This window comes from Amblyomma mixtum, chromosome 8, assembly GCF_055824585.1.
Source record: "Amblyomma mixtum isolate Tamu chromosome 8, ASM5582458v1, whole genome shotgun sequence".
NCBI lineage: Eukaryota > Metazoa > Arthropoda > Arachnida > Ixodida > Ixodidae > Amblyomma > Amblyomma mixtum.
Genome location: NC_143019.1, coordinates 77,551,183 through 77,573,510, shown reverse-complemented (window position 1 = coordinate 77,573,510; position 22,328 = coordinate 77,551,183). Strand labels below are relative to the sequence as shown.

The 22,328-nt window shown below is 48.5% G+C and overlaps 1 protein-coding gene across 2 annotated transcripts in view; it reads right to left on the bottom strand.

Annotated features, from left to right (window-relative positions):
* LOC149333097 (uncharacterized) overlaps positions 1–22,328 on the bottom strand; it is a 104,997-nt gene that overhangs the window by 30,424 nt on the left and 52,245 nt on the right. The window contains exons 1-3 of one of the 2 annotated variants that reach the window (XM_089558558.1): positions 13,945–14,135; positions 3,548–3,608; positions 1,162–1,321 (exon numbers count right to left, since the gene is read on the bottom strand). In XM_089558558.1, the coding sequence (XP_089414684.1) occupies positions 1,162–1,257 (96 nt within the window). In that variant the 5' untranslated portion in view covers positions 1,258–1,321; positions 3,548–3,608; positions 13,945–14,135. Of the gene's footprint in view, positions 1–1,161; positions 1,322–3,547; positions 3,609–13,944; positions 14,136–22,328 lie in introns of those variants that run through there. The other variant, XM_089558557.1, reaches the window with a different exon arrangement.

Below are 22,328 nucleotides of genomic sequence, written 5' to 3'. Positions count from 1 at the left end.
TCATTCAAGATTGGTTTCATATATAAAGTTTATCGCTCGAAAGCGACTCAAGCTACAACAGACGCCATAGTGATTGGCTCCAGGTAATTTCGACCACCTGGGGTTCTCTAAAGTGCACAGACATCGCACCATAAACGGGAATCAGCTTTTCAAGTCCATCGAAATGCGACCGCCCCCGCCGGGTTAGAACCCGCGTCTTTCGGGCCAGCAGCACAGTACTGTAACCACTGAGCCACTGCGGCGGCGGAACATTGCACTAGTACATTTTCATTTTCATAGTACATCAGAGATAGCGTTAACAGCTATCTCTGATGTCGTGATCTGCAGAGAAATATTGCGGTGAGATTTATTGCATGTTGCACAGCCGAAAAAGACTGGACGTGTGGCATTCGGAGAACTTAAAAGATCTTCCAAGTTTTAGCACGTCGGAACACTGCTCAAGGTGGCTCCTTAACAAAGTCTTGTAAACGGTCATTTTGCACCATGCAGTTATGATACCTTGTTAAAATTCTTCTTGACTTGGGGGCAGAGGCTGAAGGTTAAGGCTAAGTTAGTTTGGTTTCTCACATAGCTATTTTTCTTCCGCAACGTAAAAATTCAGGTTGACGTGCCTCTGCGTGTATCACTGCGTCAATTATTTTGCCAGATAGTTCCCTTTTGTTGGAACACTATAAAGTTCTCAGCAATTATTGCAAAACGCCGATGGTTCTAAGCGTACGCTTTTAAATTGTATGACCTCACACTTTGGAATTGTAGTTTACGATGTTTTAGAAGGCTGCTGCTAAGGTGAAGGTTATCTTGCAGCGTTTACGTTTCCTCTAAAGAGCTTCTTAGCGTGTTATTGTAAAGAGTGCGTGACATCAACAAAATATCTGAAGCGGAGTACGCGTGCCAAAGTGAGCTTAAAGGAAGAAAACTATAAATTCTACAATAAACGTGAGGAAGCCTTTGACTCATCCTTCAATCTCAATCTGGCATGTGTACTCAGCTTCAACTAATAATTTTCTCGATGTCATTGTGTCTGTGGAGAATAACGAACTAAGATCATGCCTTTAAAGGAAACCAGAGGACTGCCCACAGCGCCTTCACTTTAACCGCAGCCTTGTAAAACATTGTAAGGCATTAGCTGGAAATCTCTTATAAGAATATATTGACGCTTACAGTGTTTTCTTCCACCTTCTTGGAAACCACTTCTGCAGCTTCATCGAAAGCGAGAGCGCGGATCATTCCGGTCTTGTCACGGAAAAGGACAGACATCCACTTTGTTTCAGGACCTTGTTTCGGCTCGGTCTTCTTCAGCACGCATGCCGTTATCTTCCTTCTAGAAAGGAACAAATAAGATTCGACTCTTAACACCCTTAGGTCATCAAGAATTTTTCAAGACTTCAACTTTAGAGGAACATTGCCATGCAGTACTGATGCTCAAGTAAGCTTCAACAAAAAACGTGTTATGTGGAAGGCGGCTTCCGCGGCGAAAAATTTTGGTATTGTAAAACGCCAGAACTACGCCAAATGATCGGACGAAAATGCGGCGAATAGCGCTTAGAAACAAATGCGAAGAAAACGGACGCAACAAGAGACAAACAAGTTTGCTATCAGCGTCTTCATCTCAAAAAATCTGTTTTCGCCGTATTTTGTGGCCGGGTCCCAAGCTTTTCACTGATTTTGATCTAACCAGCTCGAAGAGACCAACTATTCAAAGATTCATAATTCGAACAGCTTTAATGTTTTGATCGCTGCAAGACGGTTTCAGTGCTAGGGTGGCATTAAGTTGTTGCGTGCTCTTCGTTGCAGCTGCTGCCGAGCACTAATGAGCCGTTGTGTTCACGACTCAGAGATTACAACTTCTCGGGGGATTTGGCTGCACACATGCTCTTAGCAACTTGTGTGCACTGTGAAATTTTCTACGCAGACACTGCAGCCATGACAAAACCGTCGGCCCAAAAAATTTACAGGGCCACTATCACAGGCTAACGCGAGATTCAGCGACACCTGCAAAGGTAGTTCCATTCTATGACATGTAAGGTAGAGATCAGGGCGACCGCACATTTGCATACTTCTAGGGCACTCTTTATAGCTTCCCGCCCATAGTCGCTTTTCTTCCAGGTCTCCTCTCCAGTCAACTACTTCAGAGGCTCAGCGCCGCCACAGACCCTCTCCTCAGGCGGAGCGTTTTGATGCAGCTGCTGCATATGAGCTCGGCTACATTCCTCTGCTCTCGCCGTACCCCGCCTCCTCATTCCATGGTAGCCATGTTCCAGGTGGTTACCGTGGTACGCATTCCAACCACCTCGCCATACCCTCTTCTGTTCGCTGTACCTTATTTCCACGGTAATCATCATCCGGTACGAGATTTATCCGCTTTTGCCACACCGTCCTCCTCCCACGGTAACCGTCCTAGTCCTTCCAGGGCAACTAACCTCCAGATGGTTTGCGTCGCAAACACAGCCCCATCACGCCTGCTTATGTTCTCGTCATACCCTCCCCCTTCCAACATCACTATCATCAGGTTGGATATGCCTTCGCTATCGCCAAGCAGTCCCCCTTCCACGGTAATCACTTTCCAGATGGTTCTCGGGGTAACCACCCTGCCGTTACGGTTTCCTACGGTTTCGCCGTAAAGCCTCCTTTCATAACTATCCTCGGCTTTCCAGGGCAATACCGTCCGGGTGGTTTCCGTGGCAACCACCGGCCGGTTGTGCGTTCTTACGCTTTCGCCACACCATCCTCGTCCCACAATAATCATCCTCCGACTGTGGATTCCTCTGCTCTCCCGACACCTTTCGTTCACGGCAACTATCTTCCTAATGGTCCCTGTGGTAAGCACCCACCGGTTACGCATTGCTCTGCCCATGTCATATCTTCCTCCTTGCACCATAACCACCTTCCGAGTGGTTCCCACTGGAATGCACCCCCCGGTCACGCCGGCGACTACGACAGACCACGACAATTAGCTACAACTACGGCGCGAAACCGAAAAATGGGGGCTTAGCAGCTATCGCTGTAAAATGATGTGTACCTCTGACGCCTACCGCCACAAATCACCGCAATCGTGTTTCGAGCATTATGCTCAAGACCTGCTTCGGCCGATCAATGGCTTTCGCGCTAGGCTGAGGGTGGCAGGTGCCGTGGTCATCGTGTTTTGCATAGTGCAGACCGAATAGCCCAGTGCGTGCATACTAGGAACGTAAACGAAAAACAGCGGTCACCGGAGATTGCCATCACTGAGGTGAGAAAATTGTTTTTCTCATCATCTTGGAGGACAAAGGCGAGTTCGTTGTTTTGGTACAAGCCTCTCTGCCTTGGTGAACACATGGCGCAATCTAAAAAAAAACTAAAGTTATAACCTCTACTATAGGGGAAAGTGAAATTATGACGCTGCCGCAATCTCGGGAAAGCGTGAAAAAGGACCCCGTGATCTCATGAGCCACAAAACGACACCGTAACAGCCACCCTAATCAAATCCATAACCTTAAGCTGGGCCTGTCTCATTTCAATTAATGCCCGAAGAAGTATCCAATTCGTATAATATGAAAACAGAACTCACCCATTCTTCTTATTTTTCAAATCGGCAATTGTGACGACTTCCTCAGGCAGCCGTGTTCTTCCTAGGTTGGAGCATAAAAAGCCAGGGTGAGCAATATCTCTCAAAGGTGGTAGCCGCACATTGCAGTGCAAGTGCTTCAGACGACCCAATATATATATATATATATATAATTGATTTCTTGGCAGCTGATTAATCAATATCAGTTAAAGTCACCAGAAATTGACAAACATAACCGGATTTAACTCATGACGTTTCCTTTGGAGGGCCAGCCTTTTCCGTGTTTACTACAGCATTCGAAACATGCAGCTTTTAAAGCACGCGAATGAAGCACAAATGCACTCCCCATTGTTTGCATTTGTGCTTCACACTATTCCTGTACCTCGCGCGTGCTTTAAAAGCTGCGTGTTTCGGATGCTGTAGTGCACTCGAAAAAGTCTGGCCCTCCATCCGAAAGGTCGGGAATTAAATCCTGTCATGTTTTACAATTTCTGGTAACTTTGTCTGATAATATATCTGCAATCTATAATAAATTAAGATAATATATATATATATATATATATATATTCATATATATATATTCGAGAAGCCAGCAGCCAGAGAAACCAAGTAACACAGGGGATTTTTGTACTTATTTTGTGGTGCTGCTCAATGAAGAACATTACGGAATATGTTATCGCTTATAGATAATTAATTAAAAAATCAATTATGTTTATCAATTATTGCCCTTTCTTCATCTCGGAGAGAAAATAAATTGACTTGAAGAAAAAAAAACCATATGCCGCCAGTGGCAACCGAACCCGCGACATTCGAATTATGCGTCCGGTGCTCTACCAAGTGAGCTACGCCGATGGCTGTCAGATCTGCTTTTGGGGGTATTTACGTTTATAAGTGACCTAACCTTAAGAGTGTTCATCAGCACCACCCTCGTTCATAAGCGTCGACGTGGTACGTAGTGAGTTACCGCTGGTGTGGCGTGGAACGTCATCGAACGGCGAGAGTGGACCTCTACGAGAACCCTCTTATGTTTCCTATGGCATCAAGGCAGATTACCTACCAGCAGTGGCAGATTTCCTATGAAATGGTATACAGCAGCGGTTCTCATACTTTTTTCGCCTCAAATAACCCTAACAATCTTCAGTAAGCTCCAAGCAACCCCCAAGCGTCATATTTTGTTGGTGTTGCTTGTGAATGTTCCCGTTTTGTTTATATTGTTTCGTTCTCTTTTGTGAGCATCTCTTCGTTTTTTGCTTTCAGTAATCAGTTTGGCAGTAAATGTTCATCTCTCATTCATGCTAATGCATCAAAACTTCAAGACAAGGTAGTTGAAGTCTAGCGACGAGAAAAAAGTTACACCACATTTTTAGACGCATGCGATCTTAATGCGAGAGCATTACGTGGCTTAACTGTTGAACTAAAATGCCACCGTCTCCAGAAAGCCACCGCTCAATGCGTGGTAGAAGCGAGGCCCACAGTTGGCATCACCACCCCTCCGGGAGGAATAGGCCATCCCAAGGCACGGGTAGATAGAGAAAGCTCATGTGTTGGATATCTACGAAAAATGCCCCAGGCTTTGTTTTGTTTCTTTTTTGCATCTTTACATTATTTTGTGTACCAGTATTTGTGATTTTGTTTTACTATTCCAGAGTATTCAGGAATAGCTAAATGTGCGGCAGCTAAGATACAATTTGTGAATTTTTCAATGATTCAAATTTCAAATTCAAATTCAAATTTTATTTTGCCACCATGGTACAGATGATGGCGGGGACCCGTAGTAAAAGCTGCCGTTTGACAGCTTGACAAGGCCACGGGCCCCCACTTTGACAGCAATGCAGTCGTTTGTTTTTTTTTCACACACACGAAAAAAAAGAAAGTACAGGAAATACAGATAACAAAGAAAAAAATACATATAGCAGAGCTGTTATCAGGTTACAGTAGTCAGCATAAAATCAACAGCATTGTCCTGGCTGGAAAGAAAACTTACAATGATGGTGAAAGAAAGAAGAATTAGGTAAACAAATCACAGAAAAAAGGTTAGGTGTAGTGTAAAAAATACTCGAACAGTTTGTGGCGTGTTGTGTTTTGGAGATCAATATCGTTTTGTGCGAGTTTGTTAAGAAGTCGTGGTAATTTATTTTCTAATGTTTGATTACCATAGAAAGTTCTGTATGTTTTTACGTTCCATTGTGCTATATTTCTTGTGTTGTATATTGCAATATCGTTTTTCTAAACCAGCTAATTTGGATAGAAAAGATATATTCTTCAACACCTCGTTTTTCACACACTTGCTCAGACGATAGTCATAAAGCTTAGTAATTGGAAGTAAGTTATACTTTAAGAAAAGTGCGGCCGTATGGTAGGTATGCGGAACATTTTAAACAATTCTTAGAAATTTTTTCTGTAACAAGTGTAGTTTCTGAAGATTGCCTGCTGTTGTTGCACCCCAGGTTAAATGGCAATAGCTGAAATGAGATTGTATCAATGAATTATATAGCATTAGCATTACATTTCGCGGCAGTATCTCACGGTTCTTGTAAAGAAGACCAATAATACGTGAACATTTATTTATTACAAAGCTAACATGATCATCCCATGACATTCTTTCATTAAATATTATACCTAATGTTTTAAATGAAGGCACAACTTCTAAGGGTACGGACTGAAGGAATATATTCTCAGTGAGACAGACCTTCTTGTTTCTACCTCTGAAAACAACGACTTTAGTCTTTGCTGTGTTAATCAGCAACGCATTTCTGCTAGTCCAGTTTTCTATTTGCTTCAGTGCATTGTTTGCAGTATCTGTGAGTTCAGCTGCATTATCTCCGGCAAGAAAAATACTGGTGTCATCAGCATAGATGATAAATTTAACGAATGGAGTTGCATGTACAATGTCATTGATGTAGAGATTAAATTGAGGTTTTCTAAAAATATTTCCTCTAATGTGGCTTCTGCTCTAAAAAGTTGCCAGTCAGACAAATGTAGCTTCCAACGCCGTCGTTTTGTGGGAACAACTTTTGGCGAGGATGAGAGACTTATAATGACAGGGAGATGATCACTTCCATATGGATTGTCTAAAACCTCCAGTTAAAATTGCTAAAAACAGACGGTGAACTAAAAGACAAATCTAAAACACTCATTTTCCCCGAGGTTGGGGAGCTGTACATGAGTTTATTAGAGTTCGGTAAACAGGCGTTATTGCATAGAATAAAATCCTCTATAAGATGGCCTCTAATGTCCGTTTTCTCGCTTCTCCAAAAACATGAATGCACATTAAAGTCTCCAACTACCTGGTTGGCCTGGTAGCTGCTCTAAAAGAACCTCTAAGTCATGAAGTGTTAAGTTAAGGTGCGGATCGATATATACAGAGCACACTGTAATGGTTTCATGTGCAAGCAGAGTGGCTGCGACAGCTTCGAGCCTTGTTTTTAGTTTAAGCTCTAGAGCCGGGACGCCGTTTTTCACTATGATGGCTACGCTTCCCGACAGCCTTCTCGCCTGCTCCCGATCATGGCAGAAAACAGTATAATTCTTAAGGAAGTTATTTTTTGGGGACATAAATTTGTTTCTTGTAGACATAAGGCGACAGCAGCGTGTGCTCGTAGTATGTCTTTTATATCACTGTAGTTGTTTAGAAGTCCTCTACAGTTCCATTGTATTATGAAAGCCATCTTAATTTTGTGTTCTTATCGAGTTAACAACTAGATCAAGGTGTTTATGGGCCCGTCACTCGGCGCCTGTCTTTTTTGACCGATCCAGAGAGCTCCACCGACCCTCCGCCGTGGACGGCACGGGGCTGCCCTGGGTCGTGTCCATCGTCTCTGCGGAGGCGCTGGACGACCGTGCAGAAGACATGTTCACTTTCGAGTTTGACCTCGACCTGTGGGAAGAGGTCTTGAGGCCAGCCGACCCGGGGTCCGCGCAGCATGATTGGGAGTTTGCGGAGTAGGGTTAGCTGTTCCACCTTGGGTCGCGGATAGCCCCGCCACAGCCTCACTGCCTGTGACCTGGACAGGCGCCGAAGCCTGGTGCGGTGCACCGCGCCCACGCACCACATCAGCGAAGTTTAGTTTTATTGTGAAAGAGAATGTGTTGGCTCTCCTCGCTTCTTTAAATGAAATGTTTCCTTTGTCATTATTGTGATTATCTCTTTTTCTTTCTTCCAGGATGGACATGCCCTGGAGTATGCTGCATGGTCTCCTTCACAGTTTGCGCAGCGCGGGGCTGCGTGATATTCATCAGAATGGTGATCCTTCGAGGCGCATTTCGCACACGTTTTGCGACCGCGGCAACTTTGAGAGCCGTGGCCGAACCTTTGACAATTGAAACATTGGCGAGGGTGGGGTATGTATGGCCTTACATTAACTATCACATATCTCACTTCGATTGTGTTGCGCAGTGTGCTGTTGTTGAATGTGAGGATCAGATGTTTTTGTCTATTTCCTTATTATCCTCCCGGATCTTGATTCGGTGAACGTCTATGACGTCTTGGTCACTCAGACCTTCCAGCATCTCCTTTTCAGTGATCCGGACGAAATGATTTTCGGATATTACACCTCGGATAGTGTTCAGAGATCTGTGTGAAGTTACAGAGACAGGAATATTCCCTACAGAAACAATGTTTACGAGTCCTGAGTGCTCGACATTGTCACGCAGTTTGAGCAGTAAGTCCCCACAGGCCATTTTTGATACCTTGTAGCCAATGCCCAAGGCTTCTGTCAAACACTTTGATACTAGGAAGGGCGATATGATTCTTGCTTGCTATCTTGTACTTCACTATGGCTGGCTATTTTTGATACCTTGCAGCAAAATGCCGAAGGCTTCTGTCAAACACTTTGATACTAGGAAGGGCGATAGAATTCTTGCTTGCTTATCTTGTACTTCACTATGGCTGGCCATTTTTGATACCTTGTATCCAATGCCCAAGGCTTCTGCCAAACACGCTGATACTAGGAAGGGCAATAGGATTCTTGCTTGCTTATCCTGTACTTCACTATGGCTGGCCATTTTGATACCTTGTAGCCAATGCCCAAGGCTTCTGTCAAAAACTTTGACACTAGAAAGGGCGATAGGATTCTAGCTTGCTTATCTTGAATTTCACTATGGCTGGCCATTTTTGATACCTTGTAGCCGATGCCCAAGGTTTTTGTCAAACACTTTGATACTAGGAACGGCGATAGGATTCTTGCTTGCCTATCTTATACTTCACTATGGATGGCATGGTATTTAGGAAAACGTACTTTTCTTTTTTGGAAAAAATCATCTGCACCGTTCCGCCCTCTCTTGGGAGAGCGATCATGTTTGGAAAGAGGGGGAGCCATAAAAAATTTTAGTTTTTCGGTCGTGGTGCCAGCCACCCACCATAAAGCCCAGCAAGGGGACGGGACAGAAACTTGCGAGCAAGTCTTGCCCGCGCCAGCTGTAGACCTCAACTATAACCAAATATGACGCAACTCAGGGTGGTTGGCCACACAGGGTTAACCGTAGCCGCCAAGAAAAAGGGAAATCCAAGAAGGAAGGAGGAGACAGGAGAGTTGTAAGAAAGCGATAGGAAAGTGAAAGATGGACGGGACGACAGGAAAAGGCGACTGCCGATTTCCCCCGGTCGGGTCAGGCCGGAGGTGCTGTCTACAGGCAGCTGAGGCCAGAGTGATGTTTGCCTCCGCCGAGGGGCCTTAAAGGTCCAAACGCTCGACATTGGCTCAACCACCGTGATTCTCTTTTCCCCGGACACGGCGATGCCGCGCACGGCTAAGCGCGGACACTCGGGTACGTGGTGACGCATTGCTCACCGTCATCACCCTGCGGGGATGTCCCTGCGTGGTGTCGCCACTCACCAAAGTCTGCATGTTGCAGACGCCCCCCTGTGGAAATTAAATTATTCCATCGTTATCGGTCATGTAGTCCTGTCATCATCGGCTTGCCGTCACGTAACATTTGGTGGAGGTGTGGGGTAATCATCGCGTGGCTGGTCCTGGAGCTTCGGCGTGCGGCGTGTGTTGTGGTCGTCAGCCTTGTGTTCCTGGTCCACGCCGCCCGGCTGTGCCGCAGCCCGCCTGATCAGAACCGACCTCACCGTTCGCCGCTGCTCCGTCCGTCGCCCCGACCACAAGACACGACAAAGTGTCCCTACTGACCGGACCCTAAGCGATCCGCCCGATCCGAGAAACGTGAGCACACAGCCCCGCTGCCCATGCGGTTGGTGCACCCATAAACCTGGGCCGTCGGCTCAAGGTGACCTCCGCGCAGAAAGCTTTGAGGACCAGTGCTCATCCGATCTCATCTCTCTCATCGTGACGGCTAGCCCTACATCTTCTACTCTTCTTTGTTCATCCATCCTGTCAGGTCTTACGTTTGATCATCACTGCTCTTCTAGTTCGCACGATATGGACGATCACACAGTGGCCCCGAGTAGTGTCAGCGGCTAGAAGACGACTAAGTTGGCAGTGGCGCGGCACGGAACGCTCGCGCTAGGCCCGCAGCCATTAAAACATTCCATCGTCATCGGTCATGTAGTCTTGTCTTCATCGGCTTGCAGTCACGTAACATTAAAGAAACCAAAATGAGCAAATGCAGAGCTTGGAACGCTGGGTGGCAAAATCAGGCAGCAAGAACTGAAATCACAGATTGAAAATAAAGAGTACTCGGGACCTGTATAGGAAATTGAAAAGGCAGTTTAGGAAGGAATCGCTATTTGATAGCTCAAGAGGCATCACCCTACTCTTCGAAGGAATATAACGGCTTGTTACAATGTCAAGCTACCGCCATAAAAACTGAACCAAGATGATGAAACATGTGCAGCGCCTACCCGCCGCAGCCCCTCCTCCCTTCGGCGTTGTGCTACTGATCCCAAGGTTTCGGCTTCGACCCCAGCCGGGGTGGTAGTATTTCGTTGAAGGCGAGGTACAAAACGCCTCTGTGCTTGCAATTGCAGTGCACGGTAAGAAAATTGCGGTGCCCTTAATTAAACTGCAGCCTTCCAGTAAGGAGTGCCTTATAGCCCATTAGCTACTTCAGGATGATGAACCCCACTATTTTAAAGTTCTTTTACATGTGCAGTGTATAGCTAATGTGCAGATTAAAATAAGCATATCTCACTACAATGTCGGAATATTCTTCGGATACTGAGGCAGGCACAGTCACTATCGCTGATTCCATAGAGTTTAAAGATAACTCAGGTGATTTCAGTTAATCTGCGGTAAGGCACAGTAAAAATTACTTGATGAATGTAAAACAAGTTCTGAGCCTAAAATTTCGACAACACAAAAGTATAGTGTTTGTATCGAAAATAAATGAGGAGTTCTCCCACACAGCCGTTAAGTTCCATCGTTAGCTAGAGATATAAAAAATAAAAAAAATACCCGGAACTGAGACGCCTGCCCGCAACTAGATTTAAGGGCGACGTCCCTGACTTCCATCCACCCGTGAGGCATCTAGCAGGCAGGGATTAAACTCGTTACATGTTCAGGCAATCATGTCCCTGATAGTTTTGGCACAGTAGCTTAATGGAAGGTGTTTTGTGGTCGCTGATTTCGTGTTCTCTTGTACTGCTCCAATTTAGCTTCTGCCACGTTAAGATTTCTTTGCGCCGCAGAGTTGTTTGCTCGATATCCAAGAAGATCCAGTAGCATGTTTTCACGTCTTTTCCTGAAACCCGAGGCTAAACAAGAAAGTCCTTTGACGAAAGAGACAGCGCATCGAAAATGCCTTCTTTGCTTTGGCAGCATATAATACTGCACTGGCCCTCGCTCAAGTTGCTTAGGGCCCCCAGGAGATAGCGCAAGATATTCGCCAGGTCCCATGCTCCGATATCCCACTGTGAATCAGCCGGCATTTTCTTGATTTTTCCTAATCCACAAGGTCGTTCCTCGCTGAATTATTAGCGGTAAACCTGACAAGGTGACTCTTTTGACGCAAATGTTCTGTAATGTCGTGTTTTGGCGAAAAATGACCTCTGAAAGGGGCTGTTCATAAAGTTGCGGTATGCCTGAGATGCTAAAAAACGCCAGTTCATAAATATCCTCCTCCAATAATTTTTTCATACGCTTGTTAGAAGCTAAGTTGTCTGTAGTCAAAACTTTAATTTCAGCGTCTTGGAGCGTTGCCGTCTCCTGCCGACAGATTTTGCACGGTCAATGGTCGGTTCTTCTCTGCTGGCCACACCCACTTCGCGCAGTTACCAGCTACGGACGCGCGCGGGGCACAGCTGCCTGACAGACGGAGCGACGTGGCCGACTGACTGCGGGCATGGTAGCGGTGGGTCATATGAAATAATATTACGAATAACCATCTCTTGAACGGTATACCAGAACGTGCTACGCGAAGGAGAGCGAGAGTTTTAAAAGGTCGCCGAAGCGCGATTGTGCGTTCTCTGCAGCGTGTAGAAGTGTATTATTCCGATCAGGAGTTCATGACGAGAAAATCTAGCGATTGATCTAATTTATGTACTCTGCTCAGAATGTTCTTGAAGGCTCCTTTGTTGTTATATTAAACAGTCGCCCTTTATTCATTAATTTCAGGTTCATACTCGTCGCGTTCTGGTTAATGGTTGTATAGATACCAACTGCACAAACATAAGCTTCGGTCGTCACTAGCAAAAGCAAAAGATTCCCTTTAACTAAAATATATAGCCAGCCGGTTGAACAGTTCATGGAAGAAACGTGTAGATATCTGAAAGATAAATTCACAAAACCACTATCTTTATGCTTACTCAAATAGCTTCTGCTGATATGCAATTAAAATGAAACTGCATTGCATTCTCAACCCATCATCTCTTACTAGGAGCACCTGTCTAAATTTTATAGCTTCCTGGTTTAAAAGGTATACACTGAGGTGCAGTCCATACACCGAAACATACCATTCGCTGCATTCACTGGTTTCGGAACAACAGATATTAGCAATGGTACACTATTATTGAGCAGCCAGTGGAGTTCTTCCTTTGATTATATGCTTGTCGTTTCAGCTACGATCAGCGGAGCAATTCGAACAGTAGTTTTTCTAAAAAAGAAGTATAGTGAACAGCATCAGAATTTTTTCTTTGCTACGGTTCTGAACGTTGCTTTGATTTCTGTACATGTGTCCAAGACATATTCAAACTCCTTTAACAGAATAATCTACTTCAAACGTAGTGCTGATAGCCTCCAGTGTCCTGCCCTGAACCTATGCTTCCAGGCGAGATCCGTTTTTCCTCTTTTCACTTAATGGTTACCTGGTATATGAAAACGAAGGCAGAATTTTTATCCATCGGTGGTATTCTGCGCGCATATACGAGGGGGTACCCAAAAGAAACCGGACTTATTTCTGTTTGAACTTAATTTTTCACATTTTAAGCAATGACCTTCAATATCCTTCAAAGTATTCCCCACTTGCAATTATATGCTTGTCGAATCTTTAATTCCATTTTTCAAAACATTGTTTAAATTCATCTTTTGTGATGCTTGACAGTGCCTCCGTCGTTTTTTTCTTCACCTCAGCAACATCAGCGAAACGCTTTCCATTCACCTATTTTTTCATGCTAGGAAACAAAGAAAGTAGCACGGGGCAAAGTCGGGAGAGTATGATGGTTGAGGAATAGGGGTCATGCCATTTTTGGTCCAAAATTGTCGCAGAGACAGGGCTGTGTGAGCAGGGGCATTGCCATGATGGAAAAACCAGTCACCCGACCGCCACAAATCTGGCCGCTTCCACCGCACACTGTTGCCCAATCTTTTCAAAACATCCAAGTAGAAAGCCTGGCTAACTGTCTGACCCTGCGGAACAAATTCTCAATGGACGACGACTCTCACGTCGAAAAAACAAATCAGCATTGTTTTGAGGTTTGGTTTCACCTGACGAGCTTTCTTGAGGCGAGGTGAATTTGAAGTTTTCCATTGGCATGATTGTTGCTTTGATTCAGGATTCGATTCAGGAACACTTGAGTTGTCCCCATAGCATTGTCGTTGTACGTCTTTCTTAATATTTCAAGAGTTTCCATTCAACTTTTTCCGAGCAAAAATCTGAATTTCACCGGCGCACGCTGTTCACGAAAATCAGCCATTGCAAAAACGACATTCACACAAAACAGTCGTCACTCTAAAATTCTGCCTAAACTAGTCTGACCTCCTTCAACGACGGCACTCGGCTTACTGACTCTGCAATGTTCGTTCTATGCGCTCCTAGTGGCAAAACGCGGTACCACAGAAGCTTTGCCGACCAAAAAATTTAGTCCGGTTTTTTTTGGGTACCCCCTCGTACTCATCGTACGCGTCAACTCAAAGCACACGAGGAAAAACATACTTCAACACCATGTAAAACGAGTGGTTTCGATAGTTTTTCAACAAAAAGCTGCCCAAGCGCATCATAATCTTTTAAATGCTGACACGTTCTTTGACCCTTTGTTGGATGAAACTGCTCGCTATGCTCACCTCGTGCCGAACTGGACCCTGCTTGCTACTTCATCCTTTCTGAGAGCGCACCGAGTGGCAGGCTGCCGCGGGCGTCACGCAGAGTATAAGTTGCGAATCCGAGAGTATAGGTGTGCAAAGAAGAGAAGCCAGGCCTACCGCTGAAGCAGTGTGTGCCGGCGAAGAGCTTTATCTTCGCTCCACTGCGCGGTTGTTGGTTCCGGTAGGCACTATCACGAACCACGCGATAACGAAGAGCCTGGACGCCATTTTCTTGCGTCACTATCTGGCACATTTCCACGTATCAGTGCCGTGGATACAAGAACCCTCAAAAGGGTGGGACAGAAGCAGTTGTAGAGAGCTGCCGATGAATTTTGGCTACCTGAGATTGTGTTATGTGCACTCGCATCGCACAGTGCACTACAGCCTTGCGGTTAGGCTCCATCAAAACGCGGCCGCCGCGTCTTCGGGCTTACATGTCGAGGGGCTCAACACTGAGTCACCAGAACCGCGCCTACAGGCCACTTTAGGCAGTTTTTGCGCGATCACTGTTCCGCTCTCACTTGCACTAGAAAAATGAGCCTTAGGTCAGTGTAATTATATCGGTTTGTCTCGTTCATGCTACGTTGTTTCCGTATGCCTTGCCTTCGTTCGTGCCCCGTTTGGTTATGTAGACACCTTTCTTTACAAAATATAAATATGACAGTGGCTGTGGCTGTGGCGATATTTTTGATTTTCTTATCTCGAAATACAATCACCTTGCTTCATTTTATATTCAGTTGTAAGACAGGCCTTAGGCTCCCGAATCCTCGGTGGCTGGCTTAAGGAAGAGCAGGATGAAGACTACGGCGCCGATGCTCGTGCGTGTGCGCTGATCGCTGCCGCTGGGACTGATCGCTGCCTATGGACTGAATCGAGACGTACCGCTAGCCGTTCGCGACGTAGCGCTTTCGAAGACTTCCTACACTACACTTGGTGGAGGTGCTGTCTGCTCTCACCATAGAGATACTCCACGATGCCCAGGCTTCCAGGCACTTGTGAGGGCTGGCCCCCTCTGGGTCAGCTCCTACCTAACCTCCTGACGTGTATCCGTACATAAATGTTTTCCACCCCCACCAAGGGCAAGTGTGTGTCTGGATCGTCGGACGCTTCAGTGAAGTCACCGGCGGAAGCGCTTTGTGTTTTGACTTTCCTTCGCATGACTTGCTTTACATGACCATAGTGTGATCAGGTACTTCAGAGTACTTCAAGCTTATAATTGTTCTAAAAGTAAAGAAATGAAAACTAAAATAGGTTTTGAGGAAAGGAAATGACGCAGTGAGTGTCTCACATATCTCGGGGGACATCCGAATCTCACCTTAAGGGAACGAATAAAGGAGGGACTGAAAGAAGGAGGATAGAAAGAGGTGCCGTAGTGGAGGTCTCCGGAATAATTTCGACCACCTGGGAATCTTTATTGTGCGCTGACATCGCAGAGCACAAGGGTGCTTGGTTTGGTTTGGTTTACGTCCCAAAGCAACTCAGGCTATGAGGGACGCCGTAGTGAAGGGCTCCGGAAATTTCGAGGGTGCATTCTTGGTTCCGCGTCCATCGAAACGCGGCCACAGCGGTCGGGTTCGAACCCGGGTACTGTCGCCAGATCAACATCTCAGCCATGAGCCATCGCGGCGGATAAAAGTAAAGGAAGATTACAAAAGTTCTGAGGGCACTTAAGTCTGCTTATCATGCGAGTGCTTATAGAATGAGCTGATTTCATGGTATGTAGAACGGACCGATGTGGCCGCTTGAGCGAGGTTGGGTGCCTCATCGTCCGGGGTCCGGGAGGAAAGTTCTCGGGCCAGCGCATGAACGCGCTCATTACCGGGGATCGAGGCGTGCCCAAACACAGTCGCATAACACTGCCAGCACCCCACTGTACCTTGTCGCCCTTATCCAGCGCCACTTGGTGACAATTACAGACGGGCTGCTTCATTTCCCCCTACCGCCTCTCATGCTTTCACCCCAGCCTTCCGCCTCCTTTTAACACCTGTGGCTGGCCGAAATCCGCACTTTTTCACTACCTGTGGCAATATCCTTCCCCACCATCAGTACCTCCAATCCCCAATTCCACTCATTCTTCCTAGGAGGCTGCTGCACGGACCGCTCAGCCCGCCGGCCAGAAATGGCTGGTGGATCGGGCTTTATGAGAAGCTCAAGCCCGTGGACTCCTGGGCCAGTAAGGGACCACCTTGGAAGATTGACCTTTTTTTAGGGGGTCATATAAAGTTGTCTCCATCCATCCAAGTCTGCTTACGTGAAGGAATGAGAAAGATTGGTTAGAAAATTAGTTTTCAGGAAAGGGAATGACGAAGTTACTGTCCCACTTATCTCGGTGGACACCCGAACAGTGTCGTAAGGGAAGAGATAAAGGCGGAAGTGAAAGAAGAAAAGAAGAAAGAAGTGCCGCAGTGGAGGTCTCCGGATGAATTTCGATCACCTGGGGATCTTCAAAGTGCACTGGAATCGCTGAGCACACGGGCGCCTTTTGTGTTTCTTCTCCATCGAAACGAGGCCGCCACAGGCTGCGAAAGCGTGCGTTTTGTGGAAAGGAAAGGTTACAGCAGGGATCAATCTCGGCATCTCAGTGGAGAGCTCAACCGCACCTTAAGAGAAAGAGTAGCCTCATAGAGCATGCAATTGAAGTGGCAAATGTCATTAGTCCGAACCCCTGTCTCAAGCAAGCCTCTAACTTGACTAAAACTTGTAAGATATATGCTAAGGGAAATGCTTTTGCACCCCACGGAATGCTGTAAGACGAGCGGTTGCTCGGTGAATATATTTAACTATATTGTCACCACATTGAGGTAAATCAGATAACATCGCTGGGATTACGCCTGACCTTGCGAAATGTGTTGCTTAAACCAGCGTTGCCGCTTCAACAGACGCGGTTTTGCGCCTCGTAGTATGTCTCTGTTTACCATTACTCCTCTCTGCTAATTGCACATAGGGGGCACTGGGAGCGCGCGAAGCGAGAGGACGCGCAGTGCATCGCCTCCGCCAACTTTTGGCTAGAGCCACGGAATTTCGACCGGAACCCCTTCAATACAGCTGCGTCTGTCTTTGTGAACCTAACAGCTACCTGAGGATACCACTCGCACCCAGGTGGGCCAACATTTAGACTTTTTAGGGCCCATCCTCACGCGTATCGTGGGAATGGTGCTAGGCCTGACGCCTACGCCGGCGCCCGGCCATGAGTGAGTCGCGCACCTGCGGCAAGATGGCCTCCGAAAATTCTGTACAGCGAGGCTCCGACCCGGACACCATGGCCTGGTCCGGGGTTCCGGCAACTCCAACGCCTGATAAATCGGATTTTGTGCCGATCGAAAACATGAAGCTTTTCAAGCTCGTCGAACGCCGCTCCCGCAAGCGGAACGCTAAAACGGACGCCACACCGGCAGGACGGTCAACACGGCAGAACGCTGCTGCGCGCGCTGCAGCGCTTCATGGCCGGCTCCAATCTAAGACCGGGCCCACCTGAACACTAAAGCCGCTTCCGGGGCTTTATCCCGAAGACACAGTCATCATCCTGAAGCCCCGGGTGGCCGTCGTTCTCAAGGATGTCTACGAACATAGCGAGCTGGGAGCAGTGTTCGCGGCCTACCTGAGCGCCAAGGCAGCAGCATCCCTCAGCCTGCTCCCCACATGGGAGCAAAACCTGATCGTCGCAGGCACCCGGCCGAGAGCCGCACGTCGCGGACAAGCTTCTCGGGAGTTCGAACTGACAACATCGAAGGGCCGGCTCTCCATGTACGGGCAGCTGAAACTCACTGGCAACGTGTGCCGCAGCATCATCACCATGGCCGAACACGAGACCAATGAGTCGCTCCAAAACAAGATCCAGTGGCGTGCTGGAGAGCTTGCCGATATCCACAAGCTTGGAAAATCAGACGTCGCGGCGCTCACCTTCGTGGGCAAAGTGGTGCCGCGATACGTTCACTATAATTCAGTAGTGACCCTTGTGCGGCCATACAAAAAAACCATCCCGGCCTGCGTGCAGTGCGGCACTGTGGACCACCGGGCAGACACATGCCCCTGCCCGGAAAAAAAGTGCGGCCTCTGTGGATAAACGGTGTCAACCGTCGGCGGGGTAAAGACGCCTCATCAATGCACTCCGTCCTGTGCAGTCTGTGGGCAAGCCAACGCTATCCACTCCCGAGACTGCGCGGGAACATTCCGGCAGCTCAAGGTGTCCGGCCCCCAGGCTAAACGCCCAGAGTTCCGAGGAAACGACCGACCTGTCAAGCCGCCAAGTCACCCAAATGCAGGTGCTAGTGGCGGAACGCCGCATGGTCATCATGGCACCGACCACAAAGTGTCGTCGGCTTCTCCATCGTCGGTTACGTCAGCGCCCTGGAAGAAGACGGCGCCTCCACCGCCCGGCGGCAGGGACACTGGCCACTTCCCGGCCCTCAAGGCAAATGGCACTAGCGGCGCCCGGGCATCAGCGCCTCAACACGGCAAACAACAGGTGAGCAGCTGGGCTGAGATCGCCTCCTCCCCCCCATCACCCTCCCCCCCCCCCAGTTACCACCTCCGCACTCGATGCGGAATGCAAAAAAACAGATAGACGTGCTCCGGGCACAAAATGAGCTTTTGCTCGACAAAATAAAAAAATTAGAGTCAAAATTGGCGTCTGCCGCGCCGAGCCCGCAGAACTCGGACGCAATGGAGAGCGACCCGGAGATCTCGCCTCCCCTCGTGAGAGCCATCTCTGCGATGGAGGAGCGCTTAACCTCTAAATTACGATATATGATCGAGACCGCCATGGACGAGATCTTGACAACGGTCAAATCTGCCGTCCCCGCGGTGGTCTCAAAACACATCTCGGGCCCATTAGGGACGTATCCCGCCCATCAAAATTCAACCGTCTGATTATGGATTCGAACAATGAGGACAGTTGCTCCGCTTCTTCCATCATCACCCCCTTGGTGGCACAAGTAGCTGACTCTGGGGCAGCTAATACCTCCTCCTCCCCCCTAAATATTTTAAATCATGGCGAGACACCTTAATTAAAGGAGTTCCGCCATCTCCAATTCGGCCGTGACAACTTCAATAACACAATGGAACTGTAGCGGCTTTAAAGACCGCACTAAGCGTGCCAATTCCCGCCTCTACCTTGAAACCTTCGAGTCCCTACCAGCCGTAGTTGCCCTCCAGGAACCATGCCTGGGCGCCACACTTTCAAACTACACGACGTTCCAACAGGATCCCGCGTCTTGTCTTCTCGTTCACAAAGCCTACGCAGCCAACTTATTGGATCTCGACCACCAGCTCGAGTATTCCTGTAGCCACGTATCATTGTAGTGTCCGTTCGTTCGCGCAAGGCCGCAGGAAAGGGGTGTTATCATTTTTGTTCGTGACGCGAGAAGCGACCGCACTAATCTCGATTGATCACAGCCATGAAGAGCTGCATCTACGTGTTTCCAGATAACTCTAGATGATCTCGACCTTTTATCTCGAAGTTTTCTTGCCGGCTTTAAATTGAACGATGCCGCGAGCAGCGGGCATTCGTAGTTCGACGACTGACGAGCACATTTGTACTTACGCCGCCGCCGAGTGATTCAGTTCTTTTGCGGACGGAAGTCAGCCCAAATAAAGAGCTTCGTTTTCAAGTCTTGTTGGTGTCTTCCTGACCGCTGAACTGCCGTCACAAGAACGTGACATCTGGTGGAGATGCTGGGTAGCTTCCCATGTTCCAGACACCCCCTACAAGTCGTGACGCCAGCCCTCTGAATCATTCACCGCAAGGCCTGACTCCAGTCCACCGCTCCAGCCGACGCCTGCTAGAGGACACACCTGAGTTCGGGATTCTGCCGGACCTTACCCGGAAGCGAAAACCAGTAGCAACGTCCACCATGAGTTTGCCCCAGACGACCACTCCAATCATTCTTCACCACCCCTGGGTATCACCAACATTCGACGATTCGCCTGCGCCGACCCCGAAGAATGGCTGGAACAGTTCGACCGTGTGGCTGTCTTCAACAACTGGGATAATGCTACGAAACATAGGTACGTCTTCTTCGCCTTGGAGGGACCAGCAAGAATCTGGTTTGAGAATGAGGAAGCTAGCCTCACGAACTGGGAAACCTTCAAGGAGCAGCTTCTGAAGATCATCACGAACATCGTGCGAAAGGAGAGAGCCCAGCAGCTGCTACAGTCTCGCATACAACATCCAAACGAGACCGTTGCAATGTACACTAAGGAGATGAAACGTCTCTTCCGGCGTGCCGACGCAAACATGAAACAAGAGGAAAAAGTAAAGATTCTTATGCGAGGAGTCAAAGAGCAACTCTTTGCGGGCCTCGTACGGAACCCACTCAAAACCATCGCGGAATTCGTCCAAGAGGCATCCACCATGGAAAAAACTCTTGATGCCAGAGCCCGCCAGTATGACCGCCTGCAGCGCTTTTTGTCAGCAAGCTGCGTGGACACCACTAACAACGATAACCTGCGGGAGGTTATACGTGAAATTGTGGCAGAAGAGCTCCGACGATTGCTGCCAACGGGAACGCCTCCGCAGATTTCATCGCTCACCGACGTCATCCAGGATGAGGTTCAACAGTCCTTGGGTGTGACGCCGACAACCGCGCAGCCTCTGCAGCCCACAGCCATGACGTACGCCGCAGCTGTGCTCCGTCCTGCACATCGACGACGGCACCCAAGCCTCAGCCAGCTCCGTTGGACCACCGCCCTCTCGCCCCAACCCGCCCGTCCTACGAGCGTCGCACACAGCCGAGGAAATGCGACGAGTGGAGAACTCCCGACCAGCGCCGCCCACTATGCTTCCAATGTGGCGAAGCCGGTCACGTCGTCCGGCACTGCCCATACAGAAGACTGGGCATCCGAGAGTTCCCTTACGACGCTCCACGACCCCGACCCGGCCACCGACCAGCCGAAATCGAGGAGGTTTTGGGATGGATGCTCATCGCCTAGCCTCCTATCACGTTCCCCGTCGCCATCTTCACCGCGCTTTGTATATCCTAGCCGAGGTTACGCGAGCGTTCAGCCCCCGAAGGTTAAACTGAATAAAGCAGCCTCTGGAGGTAAGGTTGCTTCTGAGCGCAAGATAAAAGATCCTCCATCGACGAAAGCACAAGACCGTGCCTCAACTACGACGACAACATTGACGACCACGACGACGACGCGGCCAGACTTGAAACTTATACCACCGCCCAGAGAAGTAACGTCGGAGTACGCCCACCGCAGTCTCACTGCCCGACAAAGCCGAGATCATACACCGAAGACAACGTGCAATACGAAAACACGAACAAGTGACCTTGAAGTTATGGTCGACGGTAACACTGTTACTGCCTTGGTGGACACCGGAGCTGAATACTCCGTCATGAGTGGGCCACTCGCTGTCCGACTCAGGAAAGTAACAACTTGGGATGGCCCGCTGCTCCACCCCGCAGGTGGTAGCCTGATTACGCCGTCAGGACGCTGCACCGCGGGAGTTGCTGTAAATGGGAGAACCTATGCTACAACCTTCCTGGTCCTACAGCAATGCTCGCGTGACGTGATTTTGGGAATGGACTTCCTGAACGAACATCGGGCGATCATCGACCTTCGATCTAAGTCGATCAAGCTTTCCACGGAGAACGCCATACCTGCTGCGACGAGCGCAACTCATCACGTTGCCTTAAACGTCCTCGACGAAGCATTGAGCATGCCGCCCCGATCGAGTGTCCTCGCCTGCATAGGTACTGGAGACATCGAAACTCCCGAATTCGTCATCGAGGGGAACACCCAGCTACTCCTAGATCGAGGACTGGCCGTCGCAAGGGGAGTCGCCCAAATCCGAAATGGCCAAGCCCAAGTGTTCCTAACCAACTTCACCGAAGAATACCGGCATCTAAACAAAGGTACGACGATCGCTTTCCTCGACGAGCTGGCAGACATCCGAAATATATTTGCCCTACCCGACGAACCCGTAGAACCATCTGACAAACGCCATAAACCAACGTTTGATATCAACCCAGCATTACCACGGAGCACACAAGACCAAATACGCAGTCTTCTTCAAAAGTACAGCGATTGCTTCTCATCAGCATCGAATGTGCGACGAACCCGGCTTGCCAAGCACCGCATTGTCACAGACGAACACGCCCGACCACTGCGACGTAGCCCCTGCCGCGTATCGCCACTAGAACGCCAAACTATCCGCAAGCAAGTTGAGGAAATGCTTCGTGACGACGTCATCCAGCCTTCGAGCAGCCCTTGGGCAGCACCAGTCGTCCTAGTGAAAAAGAAAGACGGCGCCCATCGCTTTTGCGTCGATTACCGCCGCCTGAACAGCATTACGAAGAAGGATGGCTACCCCCTCCTCCGCATCGACGATACATTGGACCGGCTGTGCAACGCTAAGT